This window comes from Colobus angolensis, unplaced genomic scaffold (genome assembly GCF_000951035.1).
Source record: "Colobus angolensis palliatus isolate OR3802 unplaced genomic scaffold, Cang.pa_1.0 Scaffold112, whole genome shotgun sequence".
NCBI classification, from domain to species: domain Eukaryota; kingdom Metazoa; phylum Chordata; class Mammalia; order Primates; family Cercopithecidae; genus Colobus; species Colobus angolensis.
In genome coordinates this window covers 2,578,035-2,595,924 of record NW_012112253.1, presented here as the reverse complement: position 1 = coordinate 2,595,924, position 17,890 = coordinate 2,578,035, and the positions used below count along the sequence as shown (strand labels likewise).

At 43.0% G+C, this 17,890-nt stretch overlaps 1 protein-coding gene across 2 annotated transcripts in view; it reads right to left on the bottom strand.

Moving 5' to 3' along the window:
- The window catches only part of TTC23 (tetratricopeptide repeat domain 23), a 112,811-nt gene that overhangs the window by 4,241 nt on the left and 90,680 nt on the right, over positions 1-17,890 (bottom strand). For both annotated transcript variants that reach the window (XM_011957756.1, XM_011957763.1), the window contains one exon: positions 13,708-13,857. In XM_011957756.1, the coding sequence (XP_011813146.1) occupies positions 13,708-13,857 (150 nt within the window). The remainder of the gene's footprint in view (positions 1-13,707; positions 13,858-17,890) is intronic.

The window sequence follows — 17,890 nt, the reverse complement described above, 5'->3', positions numbered from 1 at the left end:
TCTTATTTTTTTTAAATTATACTTTAAGTTCTAGGGTACATGTGCACAACGTGCAGGTTTGTTACATATGTATCCATGTGCCATGTTGGTGTGCTGCACCCATTAACTTGTCATTTACAGTAGGTATATCTCCTAATGCTATCCCTCCCGCTTCCCCCCACCCCACGACAGGTGCTGGTGTGTGATGTTCCCCATGAAGTTTCACCATGTTGGCCAGGCTGGTCTCAAACTCCTGACTGCAGGTGATCCACCTGCCTTGGCCTCCCAAAGTGCTGGGATTATAGGAGTAAGCCACCATGCCCGACCGGAAAATATCTTTATGATCTTGAGGTAGGGAAGTATTTCTTAGACAAGATCTGGACAAAGCAAAAGTGAAAGACTGATAAAATGTAACTATATGAAAACCTAAAATATTTGTGCACCAAAATTCACCATAAGCAAAGTAGAAAGACAAACCATGCTGAGGAAAGATTCTTGCAGTGTACAGAAATGAGAAAGGTTTAACATTCAGAATACATGAAGAATTCCTATAAGGTAATGAGAAATACCAAACCAAACCAAAACCTCTCAATAGAATAACAGTCAAAAGATATAAACAGATTATTCAAAGAGTTGAAATCTGATGAAATAAACATGCTTAATCTCATTAATAACCAGAAATACAAACTAAAACTTCAATGAGGTAGGTACCATTTCACCCATCAGCCTGCAAAAACTACCAAGCTTTGTTAAAGATACAAAGCAACAAGAATTCTTTTATATATTGATAGTGGGTATTCAAACTGATATAGTCCCTTTGTAAAACAATTTAGCAATATTTAGTAATATATATGTAAACTGTGATATGTGTATACTATATATGTATGTGATATATAAATGTTTGATATATGTATGTGTATATATAACCACATACATGAATCTCATGATTACAAAGTCAAGGGGTAAAAGAAAACTACAGATGAATACATATATATTATAATTTATATGAAGTTTTAAAACATGCAAAACAAAACCATGGTAAAATAAGAGCATGGGAATGATATCAAATTTAAAAAAGTAGCTATCTGGGGATGGGGTAGGTATACAGGGGACTTCAACTGGATGGGTCATGTTTTATTTCTTATATTGAATAGTGAGTTCAAAGGTCTTTGTTATGTTATCCATACTTTTCTGCATAACTGAAATATTTCATAATATATATTTAAAAAATTGGATGAATTGTGCTACATGGTAATAGCTTGAGTAAAAAAAGTGTGAGGGTTTGGGGACTTACTACTGAAGGCTGTTTATTCATTCTGATCTGCCAACCATTTTTAGGTCTTCAAGAAAATTAAAATGCAAGCAGCCAATTGCCTTTGTCTTTATAAGCTGTGGAAACTATAAAAACTGTCTGAATGTTTCAGTCTGAGGAATTGAGAATGTGGTTTTTGAATCTGAGAATGTGGTTGTCCTTTGAAAATAGTAACTATCACATGAGAATATGACAGGATTTTTTAAATAACAGAAAATATTCACTGTTTCTTAGTCATTTGACTAAGAAATATACAGTATCAAGCAGTAGTAAACTCTTATTTAATGCATAATTCAGATTCTACAAAGGCAAGGATCCCTGTCCCTCTGTCCAACAAGCCCTTGACTTTCTAAATCTGCACAGGGACCTTGGCCTGGCCTAGGCAATGGGCTGAGCTGCTCATTCCATGTGGTTGAGCCAACGTTGCTTTAATGCTTTAGGTTGTTGTGACCCTAGAAATTTAGGAACTTTGACCAAGTTCCATTGCTTTGAGGGGAGGGGATGGGGACACGTTTTTGATACCCATGGTACCTGATGAAAACCCTTCCAGCACTCTGCTTGGGTTACAGCTATTGGAAGCCTGGGCACACTGGGCCTAGCAGAGGAGGTGGTGCTCAGAAAGGGCCACAGAGCAAGAGAGGCAAGATGCTTCCCCCCACTGTCGCCCATCAGTGAGAGGCCCCACTCTCTAGCATTAACATTTCTTACCAGAATAGACTTTATTTTGCCCAGAAATACCTTCACTCAGTGTAAAAGATCAGGGCTATTTTTAAAGCCACCCAATCTTCCCTGTATTTATATATTTATGAGTGCCTCCGATGCAGCTCATTTTGAGAGGTGATGTTGTCACTGCTTGTCGTTAATTCATTCACTGTGGCATTAGAGTTTTACTGACACTGTAACAATTAGTTGAGACAGTCTGAGGTCTCAGTTCACTCTGCCTTAACAGATTGCCTTCAAAATCTAATATTCGGGAGGAATTTCCATCCTACCCCTTTGGTGACTGAAGCTGCTTCTCCCTGGCCCCTCATTCTCTAGGGATAGAAATATACTATTCGCTGAATATGCACGAATCCCTGGGAAGAATGAGAAGGCAACTGACAGTGCTTATTCAAATTATCAGTGGGTCTACTAACCATCCCCACTTGTTACAAACCGTTGTGCTGATAATTTTCACTACTATGTTCGTAGAGAGAGTGGAGCTGAGAGAAGATTGTGGTTGGGTCAAGAGATCCTTTTCAGTAATCAAGCCCTGAAGAGGGGAGCCCCATCCTTACCCTATCCCTAGACCTTTGTCAAAACTCAACTCTTCCTGGTATTAATATATTTTTTTCCCCTAAGGTTACTTCTCCTTACTAAGGAGATTTGCCAGAATTCCAGCTGAAGTGAAAAGAGATGCAAAGGGGTGTCAACTAGGAGACAGAAACAGATCCTCAGCCCCTCACTAATCCCTTGTGTGATTACAATGTAAGGTCAGGCACCAAGGCTGGAAAAAATGGTCATCCATTAACTAAACTAGTCTTCCAAAGATAGCTTTTTAAAACAGCAAAATAACCCATTATGGACTTCTACTAGAAAATGTTTTATAGTTATATATTTATCTAAGAAACATAAACTGAATTTTTCAACATTCTGCTGTTCTTAGCTAAATTTACTTAAGCATTTTTGTGTGAAGTAGGTGTTTTGATTCTTTTGTTAAAAACATAGGCATTGACAGAGAGGAAGTCAATAAATGTTAATTGAACCTACTGGAGCCAGGCATTGTAAACATGTTGCTGAGCTAAGTAAAGAACTCGCCAAACCTTGACAGTAGAACATTCTCCACCATAAATAAAGGTACTCTGTGCTCCCCAGATTCTTCTGAGAGGCAGATATGCTCCTCCTTGAAATGAGCCAATAAGGGGTGTTTCTCACTTTTCTTTAAAGTGAACAATAAACTGAACTCCTGAGTGTCCAGATGAATTTTAGGAGCCATTCCTTACATCGCTCTTATTCTCTTTGATTTTATATGCAGGGTTGTGAGAAGTCATTTGTGTTTCTATTGTTCCTTAAATACCAAACAGGGAGCTTTTCTTTCCCTTGCAGGAAGACAAAAGGGAATGTCTGCTTTTATACCAGCCTGCAGGCTGTCCCTAAATGGGGCCATGTTTGTCTTGCTCACCACTGTGTTCCAGGGCCTTGCACAACCCCTGGCACACAAGCAGATGCAGTAGTTGTTAAGTGAGTGAATGATTAAATAGGACAAACACGTAAGCTGGGGAAATTCTTATATGGAGTCTAGACTCCTTAAGACACAGTTGGACCCTAGGGTTCCAGTGGCCCATCAGTTATTAAAAACCTCGGCTAGGGAAGTCCCACTGGGTGTGTGGTGTTAAAAACCCTCAAAATTACAGTCCAGCCTTCAATAGGAGAAAGACGGCTGTTCACTATTTGCTGCTTACTCTTAGGACTCATTCGGAAAGCTGGGGTAGTTAAGAGACAATCTTAAGCATTTGATGCAAACTTTCAGAATTCTTTTTGACATGACTTTGAGGTTTGAAAGCTAGCAGTCTAAGGAGCCCAGGAGCCAAGAAAGCTGGGATAGGTGCTATCAGTTAGCCATCTTCCTAGCTGTGGTGCCTTTGAGCTAACACCCTTCCCAGTGTGGACAGAGGGGTGGCTCAGTGGCAGCTATGGCATCAGGGTTGGGTGACTCACTATACTGTCATTTAAAAACCCACAGTAATTCAATACCCAAACTCAGGAAGAATATTTTCTGTTTTAGGGGGATCTGTGAAAACGTGCAGTTGTTACTGAGGGCCATTTTCCTAGCAGCATCCTGCAGAAGTAGATTGGTGGTATCTCCCTTCCTCCCTTAACCTCCTGCCTAAGGTCCCAGAATTGCATCGTAACTTCTATTGAGGAATTTCAGATGATGAAGGTACCGATGGAACACCCCCTATTTATTAATGGAGACAGTGCAGCAAGGACTGCAACTAAAGGGTCATTTTACAAGGCTACATGACTCCGTAACAGAAAATCGAGAAAAGCATACTATTCATTCCTGGTAAGGTTCCAAGCCAGGCTTGTCAAGCTATTACTTGTATTTTGTACTTACATGAAATGAAAAAGCTAATGAAAGGTAAATTAAAAAAAATGCTCCAACGCTGAGGATCTGAAATCACTACTCTTCTTTACACACATTATCCAATGCCAGATTATGTCCACGGGGAAGAAATTACTCAGAAACTTGAAAATTGTGCTTCTGTTTTCATGTCAATTCTCAAGGCTGATACTAAGAGAAAAGATGACTTCGGAAGCCTTACTCCTTGGAAGTGTGAAACGTGATACATCTTTCAAGAAATACAAGTACGCTTTCATTTACCAACCATTACAAGGCAGGCAGAAATGACTAAGTTGGGGGAATTGAAGGAGTAAACCAAAACATAATTCATCAGACAGCCTTCCCCTACAGAAACACAGTTGGGGTAGTGGGTGGTTTTTCTGAGCTGCACAGAAACCAGCCTCGTCCTGGCTGGACGCGTGTCTTCGTCCACATTCGCCACTTCCTGAAGCAGGTGTCTGCTGAACACCTGCAACACGCCAACCCTGTGGCTACTTCAGAGATGCAATGGAGAATGGGCAGAAGTGGGCCTTGCTCTCAGGGGGCTTCCAATGGAGTGGCGGAGACAGATATTTTTAAAATACATAAATAAACGTCATAACAATCTGTGATAAGAGCTGCAAAAGAAAAACAAAGACGATGGGGCTATGAATGAATACTGGGGGGTGTTGGTGGTGGTCGATTCAGGGTACCTGGGCCAGCAGAGGCCTATGTGAGGAGGTGTCACTGGAGTGAGACCTGAGGACTGGGGAGTCAGCAGGTGAAGAACAAACAGGGCAGGATGGGGATGGAGGGAGGTGGTGGGGATTGGGGGGAGGAGGAGGTGGTGGTGGTGGGGGTGGGGAGGGCTCACAGGCAGAAGGAATTCCAAGTGTGTGTTTGAGAGAACACACCCCTGCATCCTCTTTTTCTCGGTCTATGTCTCTCTCTCTCTGTCTCTGTCTCTCTCTCTCTCTGTCTCTGTCTCTCTCTCTCTCTGTCTCTGTCTCTCTCACACAGCCCTGCAGCTCCCCTACTTGGAGGGCCAGTGATCCTATGGCCTGAGGACTGAGGCACTGGTTGGTGGGTAGGGAGCCTCCCATGAGAGAAACACAGGGAAGGTAGGAAGGGGGATGCTGGGCTTTGCAGGGAAATGGGAGATGAAGGATAAAGTGGGTGAGGTCCAGCCACTGCCACCCGCACAGCTCCTCAGAGCAGACTCTTTCAGAAAGCTCTCCCTGAGTATCTCCTGGATGCCAGCCCTGGGGGCATGGATGTCATCCTTGCTGTCTCCCTCACTCCTCACCTCCAGGTTGCCAAGTCCCATGGGTTCTATGTCCTTATCGACATCCCTCGACTCCCCCACGACTTTGTTCCATCCCTTGGCCACTGTACTGGAGCAAGGTACTATCATCCTTCTCCACAACAACTGCAATACACATATTTAGAAAATAAATGCATTGGCAGGACTTGCTATTGAGAGAAATCCTGCTGTGTACCCACATAGAAATTATGGTTTCTTTTTCAAGTGGAGCCGGCTTTTTGTATAAAGGCTGGATTTGCCTATTTCTAAGCCAGCCAAGGAAAGGGATGCAGACTCTTAATGCTGGGCCTTCTGAACTGCCTTCTCTTGGCAAATTTCCGTATTACATGGAGCTTAGCGATCTGGTTCAGTCCTTCCTGAATCTGTGCTATCTACACCAGCCATTCCTGACCATTGCTCTTTCAACTTGTTTAAGGTTACACTAGATTTATGTAACAGGAGCTTTTGCTTTTCCCTCCATCCCTGGACATGTACCCATAAACTCACTGTTTCCAGCGAAGCTCTGAAAAACTGCTGGAGAGCCTCAGGCCGGAATGGTCTGTCCACACCCACAGTTCTGCACCCCTCCAGACCTTGTGGGAGAGTTGATGACCCTCTGAGGCACTGTACACTCACTAAACCATGGTCAGAGTTCTGATGTTTGAGGAGCTTTCCACAGCAAATGTAGCCTTGTCAGTGGGCAGCTTGTGTACACTACAAATCAAGTGTTTTCCAAGGGAGAGCAAACATGGAGGGGCACTGTGTCTGGGTGCCACAGCTGGGCGCGCGCAACCTCAGGAGGGTGCCTCTTCCCTGCAGCTGATGATGTCAGGGAGGCCTGTGGTCAGGAGAACTGGAATTCTTATTCCCACACAGCCTATAGTGGGCAAGGGAGGCTCCACATTCATTCTTTTTTGTTTTTTGAGATGGAGTCTCACTCTGTCTCCCAGGCCGGAGTGCAGTGGTGTGGTCATGGCTCACTGCAACCTCTGTCTCCCAGGTTCAAGCAATTCTCCTGCCTCAGTCTCCTGAGTAGCTGGGATTACAGGCATGCCACCACCACACCTGGCTAATTTTTGTATTTGTAGTGGAGACGGGGTTTCACCATGTTGGCCAGTGTGGTCCTGGACTCTTGACAGGTGATCCACCTGCCTTGGCCTCCCAAAGTGTTGGGATTATAGGTGTGAGCCACAGCGCCGGGCCTCCAAATTCACTCTTAACCAAGATAAGAATGAATGACCATGACCCCTTTAACAATTGGCTCTCATTCTCATATAAACTGATTTACAAACATCTTCAAGTCATGAGCGCTTGAAGAGTCTTTAAGCACACTTCTCAACCCAAGAACAAGACTTTTTATATGCAATTAATGTCATTATGACCTTCTCTTTAAAAAAGGTGGGCTGTTGCGGTCCAACAATGGGTTAGTCAAAGATGATTAGAAAAATCAGGATCAAGGACAAATGAGGCTCTACACATGAAAACAATGTGGAGTAGCATGGTGGCTCTGTGGGAACTCCAGATTTGGCTCTGGATTTCCTGGTATATCCAGGACAACAAGGAAAACACCAAATATGCTAAAGGGAAAGTAAAACAAAGTGGGCCACTGATGGAATTACAGGGAATGGATTCTAACATAAGGTATGGCCTTCCCTAGGAAGGCTGTGTGTATTGGCCTGCTTGGAGGAATGGCTGGAATATAGCAGGGACTCGATAGCCTGTTCTCCAGTCTTGACTTATGACCACATAAGACCTTCCTAGGCCGGGCGTGGTGGCTCACGCCTGTAAGCCTAGCATTTTGGGAGGCCGAGGCAGGCGGATCACAAGATCAGGAGTTCGAGACCAGCCTGGCCAGCATGGTGAAACCCCATCTCAATTAAAAATACACAAATTAGCCAGGCATGGTGGCATGTGCCTGTAGTCCAAGCTACTTGGGAGGCTGAGGCAGGAGAATTGCTTCAACCCGGGAGACGGAGGTTGCAGTGAGCTGAGATCGTGCCACTGCACTCCCAGCCTGGGCGACAGAATAAGACTCCATCCCAAAATAAAAAAAAAAGAAGAAAAAGAAAAAGAAAAAAAAAAAGACCTTTTTAACATTGGCTTTCTTGCCTACAACCTCTGAATAAAAACTATGTTCCAACTCCTTTCTTAAAAAGATTCATTTTAGTGGGCTTTGATTTTTTGAAGAAAGGGGTCACATAAAATTATTTCATTCTTTTATGGAAATGTTTAATGCCCACAGCTAAAGTAGTGAGGCCGTGGATTGAACCCTGCTGAAGATAGTACCTAATATAGAGGCCAGATGAAGGCTGGACCCAAATCTGACTTCACGCTGTTCTTGGGCTCAGCATACTCCTGAGGTGTTCCTGATCTATGAAGCAGCCTTCAGGAATTCTTTCTGCAGCCTTTCACCTGATGAAAATGTTGGTGATGATGCCCATCCTAGAATACAATCAGGTTTCTATGTTGTACAAGTAGGTGAACTTTTGCTGTGGAAATTTCCATCTGGAGCCAAGAGAATTCTGTGATTTTCCCCTGTAGGCAGATGCCTTTAAAAGGCAGATCAATAACATGGTTTCCTTTTCGGTGATTTAATCCCGCTGTGTGCCTTGTTTCCCAGGCCTTCCTGTTTTTTGTTTTTCATGCCTGTGGGACCATGCCTGGACCATTCAGCACAGGAGGGTACATCTGGAAAAGCCACTGTTCAGTGGGTTCCTGCTACTGAGTTGAAAACTTAGGGGATGCAGCTGTTGTTGTGATAAAAACAAGAGACACTTGTCAGGCAGTGTTTAGCTTTAGGAACTGCTGGCTTCACAGAGTCGAGTGCTAAATATGGCATTTGAGAAACTGCAGTCAGCAGCAGATGTGAAAAGCATGTTTTAAGTCCCCATTTGCGCCCTTGTATTCACAGAGCAGTCAGCCTGTCCTCAGACAGGTACATGTGGAGGAGTGGAGATCAAAACTGCATGCACCACAGTGCACAACCTTCAGAAATACAAGTATCCATCGTTTCTCTTGGAGTCTGGCAAATGGTCAGGTATCTTTAAGATGCCAATGCTATTGTTTTCAGGACTGATGGTAAACAAGGCCAAATCAGGAAAAAGGGGCCACCAACTTCTACCACAGGCTTTAGGGTGATGCACCCTGAGAGTTTCTTGAAGCTGAGCTGATTTTTAGCCTCTTGGGCAGCAGTGTGGCCCAGAGCAGTGTTTCTTAGCCTCCGCCTAGGAAACTGGCCAACATGCAGAACCCTGAGCACCTGGCCCCTGCCCCAGAGACTCTGATTCAGAAGGTGACCCTGATGCAGGGGGCTCAAGAAGGATACTTGGTGAGCCACTGGCATAGAGGAAAGAGTCGGGCCTTACATAAGAGTAACCTGCCCACAGACCACTGGCTTACTTCTAGGAGCCTCAGGCTCCTTCTCTGTTTAACAGAGCTATGCAGGTTTGACCTGCAGGGTTGCTGTGAAGATGAGGAATGATGTATGAGCCGCACCTGGCAGCAGTGAGTGTGCGGTGGGGCACATAAACCAGTTCAGTCCCACCGGGAGCCAGCAGTGACAGTGTAAAGGTCTGTGTGGTCCTGCTCAGCCCTGCTCAAGTTTCTGTGTATCTCTGTTATCATTTGCCACCCCCCTCTATTCTGAGGTCCTTCCCCTGCCTGGGGTGCAGTGGCTGGGCTGAACCCTAGGAAGAGTTTTTCCAGATGTCATCTACCTTCTTCAGGGGAGAAGTGAGGAGGGGGAAGGAAAGCAGGTATTCTCAGTGGCAGGCAGCACCTTGGCTCTGCGTTTTCCTCTCTCCTGCAGAGATGCTGATGGTTGGAACAGCTTCCCAGTGGCCTGCATGGCCTGCACGCAGGCAGTCTCTGGTGCTCATTAGAACAGCCTCACTCAGTTCATCTCATTTGATCCCTAAAACTGTGGGATGGAAGGAGGACAAAGAAAACTGAGTCCTCTTGTCTCCATTCTTGGTCCACTCCATTCCATCCTCAACACTATCCTCATAGTGATTAAAAAAAAAAAAATTCCAAAGGACAACTCTAGACCCATTGTGCCCTGCTTAGCATTCCCTCTAAGCAGCATTCCCAGCTGCTTAGAGCAAGGCTCAGAAAAATTTTCTGCAAAGGGCCATATGGTAAATATTGTAGACGTAATAGTCCAAGAGACAAAGTTGAGGCTATTAGGTAGGTGCAGCACTTACATAACAAGACAGAAGACAAATTTCTACAAAATTTCTTTTCATATAATAATGAGCATTTTTTTTGGCAATATAGTTCTATAGTTCTACTAATGAGAAAAATAGATAATTCAATAGTTCTATAGTTCTATTAATGAGAAAAATAGATAATTCAAGCGATTTTCCTGCCTCAGCCTCCCTACGTAGCTTGGATTACAGGTGTGCACCAGCAGCTAATTTTTGTATTTTTAGTAGAGACGGGGTTTTACCATGTTGGCCAGGCTGGTCTCTAACTCAGGTGATCTGCCCAGCTCGGCCTCCAAAGTGCTGGGATTACAAGCATGAATCACCACGTCTGGCCTCAGGTATTTCTTTATAGCAATGCAAGAATGGCCTAATACACCAACTCTTAGGGTTCCTGTAGGAGTTAAATGAGTTAATATACACGAATTGCTTAACACGGTGCCACTGGTGTAACAACCACTCAAAAAGCACTGGCTCTGTTTTTACAGGGCCTCACTCTGTCACTCAGGGTGGAGGGCAGTGGCGTGATCTCGGCTCTCTACAACCTCCACCTCCTAGGTTCAAGCAATTCTCCCACCTCAGACTCCTGAGTAGCTGGGATTACAGGAGTGTGCCACCATGCCCAGCTAATTATTTGTATTTTTAGTAGAGACAGGGTTTCGCTGTGTTGGCCAAGTTGATCTCGAACTCCTGGTCTCAAGTGGTCTGCCTGCCTCGGCCTCCCAAAGTTCTAGGATTATAGGCATGAGCCGCCGTGCCTGGCCAGCATTGGCTCTTACTATATGGAGGTGACAGATGCGGAAATGCAGGGCATCTGCCACCCTCAGCTTCCGTCTCACCTCTCCCTCACCAAAATGTCTTTGGCATATGGGTAATGTTTAAATTATTAAAAATGATTGATCTAATATATTTCTTCCTGGCTAGACTGGGAACTCACAAAGACAAGGATCGTATTTGTCTTGGTCACTGTTTTCCCTCAGGTCTGGCTAGCACAGTGATTGGCCTATTGAAGGTGCCAAGTAACTATTTGCTAACTAACTGATAAAAGATATGTGTCACCTCACCAACAAATAGATGTCACACGTTACAAAATCTAGTGTCTTTTGCAGCAGAATCAGAAAAATCATAAGAGAAAAATACTTGACTTATAGGACCCCTCAGAACTAGTTAATTCTTTTGGTTTGATTAATTATGTTACTTAGGGTTTCCCAGGTTTTCCCCATTTTGAAACTAATTAATGTAATGAAAACATATGATGTAACTTATGAGATATATTTAGAATAAAAGAAAATTTCATATTCATAAACAGATTAATAAAATGAAAACAAATGAATTAAATTCCCAACTCATAAACACAGAAAAACAATTTTAACAGAGCAAAACAAAGTAAGGTACAAGGACAGAAATAATAAAGATAAAATCAGAAATTAAGGAAATAGAGAATAGGATTTATGGGATTAAAGTCCTGGCTTTTTGAAAAAATTAACAAAATAGACAAACTAAGTCAAGGAAAAAGGGAGAAAACCAAAATATAAAACTAAGAAATTATAATGGGAAAATAACTGTTAAAAAGTAGAAAGTTTTAAAGTTCATGAGACCACTTTTCAAATCTCCATGCGAATAAATCTGAAAATGTAAGTGAAATGGATAATTATCTAGAAAAATACAGTTTGCCAAAATGACCCCATTAGGGACAGAAAGCTTCAATGGACCACTTTTTGTAAAAGAAATAGAGAAAATTATCAAGGAATTTCCCTACAAAAGAAGCACCAGGCCTAAAGGATGTCACAGAAGACACAAACCTCCAAAGACTACAGAGTTTCAATGCTACATAAATTCTTTCAGTGCATGAAAAATAAGGTAAACTTCCAAATTATTTTTATAAGCAAATATAACATTGATCCTTAAACAAATAATGCATACAAATATTGGCACAAAAATCCTACAATAAATGTTAGCATATAGAATCAACATCTGCTATGGTTTGAATGTGCCTCCCAAAAAGCATGTGTTGGAAACTTAATCCAAAATGCAACACTGTTGAGAGATGGAGCCTAATGAGAGGGGATTAGGCCATTAGGACTCTGCCCTCATGCACAGATTAATGCTGTTATCTTGGGAGTGGTTTCATTATGAACAGCTGAGTTTGGCCTCCTTTTCTCTCTCTCCCTTTCTCTCTCATTTCCTTTCGCTTTCTGCCAAGGGATTATGCAGCAGGAAGGCCCCTGCCAAATGTCAGCCCCTGGATCTTGGACTTCCCAGGCTCTAGAATTATAATAAATAAATTTATTTTCTTTATAAATTACCCAATCTCTGGTAGTGTGAAATAAATTTATTTATTGTAATTTATTTAAATGATCTAAGAAGAACCATCTGATAATCTCCACTGATGCTGAAAAAGCCTTTGGTAAAATTCAACATTTAGTTCTAATTAAAAAAGCACTCATGAAAATAGAAATTGATGGATACTTTCTTAACATGATAAAATACATAAACCTTAGTTCTAAAACCAGCATCTATTAAATGAAGAATCACTGGAGGCATTTACACTAAGATCAGGAACATGGCAAAGATGCTCATTATTTCCACTGCTGTTTATTATTATATTGGAGGTATAAGCAAATGCAATTAGACAAACGAAATAAATTGGAGGCATAAGAACTGGAAAGCATAAAGTAAAACTAAGTCTATTTGCAGATGATGTAATAGAATACCCCCAAAACCTGGGAGAATCAATGATTGAATTAACTCAAGCAATAAAAGAAGCAATTAGCAGGATATAAAATTTACCGAGAAACCAACTGGGTTCATATGTAAAAAAATAAATCAAAAGATATAACAGTAGATAAATCTCCATTTATAATAGTAATAAGGAAGATCAAATGGTTAGAATTAAACTTAATAAGAAATATACAAAACCCATATGAAGAACACTTTTGGATGTGCCTGAAAGATATAAAAGTAGGCATGAAGAAATGGAAAGATACCCCTTGTTCTTGGATAGAAGAACTCAATATCACAAAGTTGTCAATTTTCACAAGATTTATTTAAAAGTAATGCAGTAAAAATACCAGCAAGCTCTTTATGGAGTTAGACAAATTGATACGGAAATTCATGTAGAAAAAGAAACATGGAAGAATAGCTAGAACACCTGATATTCTAGCAAAAGAAAAGCCATAAGGGGTGTCTACTCCTATCACATATTAAATCATTCTGTAAAATCTCTGGAGTTAAAACTGTGAAATATTGACACATGAATAAACAGAAAGACTAGTGGAAGAGAAGAGAAATCTAGAAATAGACTTAAGTCCATAAGGAAAATCAGTATATGATGAAGGTATTATCTGAAGTCACTGGAGCATAGATGGGCTCTCTAAATAAATGGTGCTGGACAACTGGGTGGCCATTTGGAAAAAAGGTAAGATTAGATCCATTCCTCATGCCATCCACACAAATAAACTCCAAATTTAAAAGAAGAAAAAGAAGAATGACAATTGAAGAATATGTAAGAGAATTCCTCTATAAACTCAGTATATAGAGAGAGTACCACAAACATAAAGGACTGATAAATTATACTATGTAAAAAATTAAAAATATTTGCGTAGTAAAAATAATTGATAATTCATTTAAAAAACATATATGTCTAAGAGGCTTACTATGTCTTTTACCCAAAAAGTATTAGCTTAGATCTACCACAAAAGTGATGTCATCTTATCTAAACACACCACTTCTAAAGTTTCATTTAAAAGAACCACCACGAGGGAGAGAAATTGACCTTGGAGAGGGGAGGGAGAGCCTACTCTTGTGTTCGTACTGGTTCCAGCTTTACCTTCTTCAGTTTCTTGTGGGCCTCACTGTGGTTCCCCTGCACCAGGTCTGCTCCTCCTAGGAGCCGGTATGTCTCTGCCACCTCGGGACTGAAATCGCCAAATACTCCCACTTTGGCTTCTAGGGACTCTCTCAGGATCGAGGTTGCTCTCTGTGAAAGGAACAAAAAGCTATCTGGTTAACAAGTTCAAAGGCTGATTGATTAAGATCAGTGCCTCTTAAGAAAATTACATAACTTGTATATTTTCACATGGGTGTGGTAGTCTCATGAGCTGAGCCTATTCTCCTCTTGTATTAGTCCGTTCTCATGCTGCTATGAAGAGATACCTGAGACTGGGTAATTTATAAAGCCAAGAGGTTTAATTGACTCACAGTTCCTCATGGGTGGGGAGGCCTCAGAAAACTTATAATCATGGCAGAGGGCACCTCTTTCATAGGGCAGCAGGAGACAGAAGTGCTGAACAAAGGGGGAAAAGCTCCTTATAAAACCATCAGATCTTGTGAGAATTCAGTCACTATCACAAGAACAGCATGGGGGTAACCGCCCCCATGGTTCAATCACCTCCCACAGGTCCCTACCATGGCACATGGGTATTATAGGAACTACAATTCAAGATGAGATTTGGGTGGGGACACAGCAAAATCATATCACCTCTGGTTGAACAGGAGTCAGGAAACAACACAAATGTGAAGAAAGGTGTAAACTATGAAGACAGAGGACACCTGGCAAAATAAACCCACTCAGCCATTACAGGAACCCATTTCAGTTGAGTAGTAAGAACAAAAGCTGACATGGATCAGTCCTCACATGTCAGTAATTGTGCTGAACACACACAATTGTGTGTGATCTCATTTAATTTTTGCTGTCTTCTTTAGATGGGTAAAATTTTAATCCTCATTAGGCAGAGGAGGAAACAGGAACAGAGCAGTTAAGAAACCTGCTCAGAGTCAGAGGACTCAGCTATGTTGGTGCTAGGATCTGAATCCAGCCAGCAATTTTCATACTTGTTTTTTTTTTTAAAATACATCTCAGCAGATCTTCCATTTTACAACAGCAGGTGGAAATCTGGAGTTTTTGTTTTGTTTTGTTTTGTTTTGTTTTTAGACAGAGTCTCTCTCTGTCTCCCAGGCTGAAGTGCGGTGGCATGATCCCAGCTCCCTGCAACCTCCACCTCCCAGGTTCAAGCGATTCTCCTGCCTCAGCCTCCCAAGTAGCTGGGATTACAGGCGCCCACCACCATACCTGGCTGATTTTTGTATTTTTAGTAGAGACAGGGTTTCACCATGTTGGCCAGACTGGTCTTGAACTCCTGACCTCAAGTGATCTGCCCACCTTGGCCTCCCAAAGTGCTGGGATTACAGGTGCCCACCACCATACCCAGCTAATTTTTGTATTTTTAGCTGAGACAGTTTCACCATGTTGGTCAGACTGGTCTTGAACTCCTGATCTCAAGTGATCCTCCCACCTTGGCCTCCCAAAGTGCTGGGATTACAGGCACGAGCCACAATGCCCGACCTAATTTTCATACATTTTAGTCCCATGCTTTTCTCCCTCTGTCTGCAATGCCATTCTTACAGAAGTGAAAATACAGCGTTCCTGGGCAAATTATCTATGTATAGAACATCCTGAACACACTCCAGGCTTTACTATTCTCATAGGAAATTGTTTAGGAAACTGAAAGTAAACATTCCAACATGATGTGACATTTTGTTTGGTTTATCCAATTTATTTATACTAACATGGAATAAAAAATATGAATTGGTCAGGACACATCATTTCCTGATACTAGCTTCTTCAGACACCAAAATATGTGGGGGAAAACCCTGTTAAAGTATGTCAATCCTCCATGCTTCCTCCAGAAATTCTTCCACGATCTTCCACATGAAGGCACGACATCAGCTGCAGAGCATGGATGCTGAATTTGACTGCCAAATACAGCATGGACCATGGGAGCTTCCTCATGACACAGCCCCAAAGGTGTCCCGAAAGTGCTCCACAAACAGAAGGACAAGGAGGGCCTTTAATCTTTTTGTTGGCAATAATACAAGTCAGGGGCTAGGGCTGGGGTAGGGGAACCACATTACAGGTGCTGATGAGGCAGAAATCAATTTCTCAGGTGAAAGAGGAATCCCTGTAGAGGCAGAGTGATTGTGTAACTCACCAGTGAGGCCCCACTGAGGTACATGAGGGACTAGAATTTAAATCTAGACTTGCCTGAGGGTAAAGCCCATCACATCTCCCAACTTCTGAGAGCAAGGACTTAGACTGATGAGAGTGTTGGGTTTGGTAATATTTCTGTGGGAATTGACTGTCAGATTTAGAGGAGCCAGTGATGGGGAGAAGACCCAGGGAGACTCCCTTTCTCAAATGAAGCTTTGGCTACTGTCTACAGCCTGACTGGGGAAACGGGGTAGATGTGAAGGAAGTTAAATGGCACGGGTTTCTAGGAAACTGAGATGGCATCAACCTCTGCTAGGAAAAGCTTAATGGAGAGGAGTGAAGAGTAAAGAGGACTTAGGTGGGCTGAGAAGAGGGTATGGGCAACTGGGAGCACAGGAGGAGCACATGGCCTGTTGACAGCCAGTGAGTGACCAGGCTGAGGAAGTCAGAGAAGATTCTTGAGCAAAAGAGTGGCATAACTAGAAGACAAACCCTCGTAAAGTAGCTTAACCTGTGGCAGAGTGGCCTTCACTTACATTTTACCTTAAAAGGCATTTCGGCCCCCAAAGATCATGTTCCACAGTGCCAATGGCCACGTGCTGTGGGAACATCTGGGATGGCCTGAGCACAGCCCCATTCTTGGCTCTGGGACTGTCCTTGGGCCCGGCCCTTGTTGGCCATGTTTGGCTGGGCAGGGGGTGCCACACACAGGGGTGCCTGGCCGGAGCATGGGGAGGGCTGAAATCCAGCCTCTGGTCCCCTCCAACATGGGCGGTATCTACCTGAGGAAGGGGCAGCTTTTTCTATTATCATAAGGGCACTGGATGGGCTGGTAGTGGCCCTAGAATGAAAAGAGCCAGTTTGCTAAAATCTTTGAGGGCAGCTTAGGAGAGTGAGGTGCATCTTTTGATCAACACTGATCTGGGTGACCTGGGCAAGGGCAGTGAGGCATAGCATCACTGACAGTGAGCATTGGCTGACTCAGCAAGACACTATGGTGGGAAGCCAGACAGTACAGACGAACTGATGCATGGCCCATGGGAGTGAGAACAGCCAGCTGGCCTGTGGCCAAACATGCATCCACCTCTCTGCTCATCACTCCTCACCACAGGCAAGAGGGTCTCTGCTTTCACAGGTTCAGTCTAGTTGCAAGACAAATGTTAAATATCCACGTGAATATATACTTACAAATATTTGATGACATCAAATGGATTCTGTAAGGAAGAATAATGGGGAACGTCTAAATGAAGCCTGGGGGAGAGGATTCAGAGAAGCTGATAAGAAATGAAGAATGGGTTAGCATTGGCCTGGAGATCAATGAGGAAGGGCCTTCCAGGAGGAGGAAACAAAAGCTGGCACTGCCTGGAAGTGGGAATTAGAAAAGGCCAGTGTGGCAGGAACATGGATCAGGGAGAGGAGGCAAAAATGAGCCTGGAAATGTCAGTGGAGCCCAGGTCATGGACAATACTGTGGGCCATGTCAGGATTCTAGTTTATCCTGAGGGCATCGGGGAGCCAGTGCACTGGCTTTTACAAATTAGTGTTCACTGGTCAGATCTGCTTTTTGGAAACATCACCATGGCTTCCTTATTCTGAGTGGATTAGAAGAGGGCAAGCATGGAAAAAGCAGCTGAGAGACAGGAACTCGTTACAGCGGTCCAGGCAAGAGATGATGAGTGGCAGGACTAAAGATGGAAAACAATGGATGCCCCATTATTCTGACCTGAGCACTCCCCTTAAGTCTTCCAGAGATGTGAGGGGAGACGGGGAGGGAATATGATGCCCCTGGAAGGTATTTCTCTCCCTGGGGTTGGGTGACCAAGAAAACTCCCATTTGTCATGGTGATTGTGGCCCTACTTTGGCCTGAGAAACATGGGTATATCTACATGAAAGCCCATGTTCCCTAACTGAGAGAAGTGGGGGTAGTGGGGGGATTAAGGATGAGAAAAGAGCTGTGGGGGAGGAGGTCTACAGATGGCAAGGGAAATAAAGTGTGTCATTTCCAAGATTTGCCATGATAGGT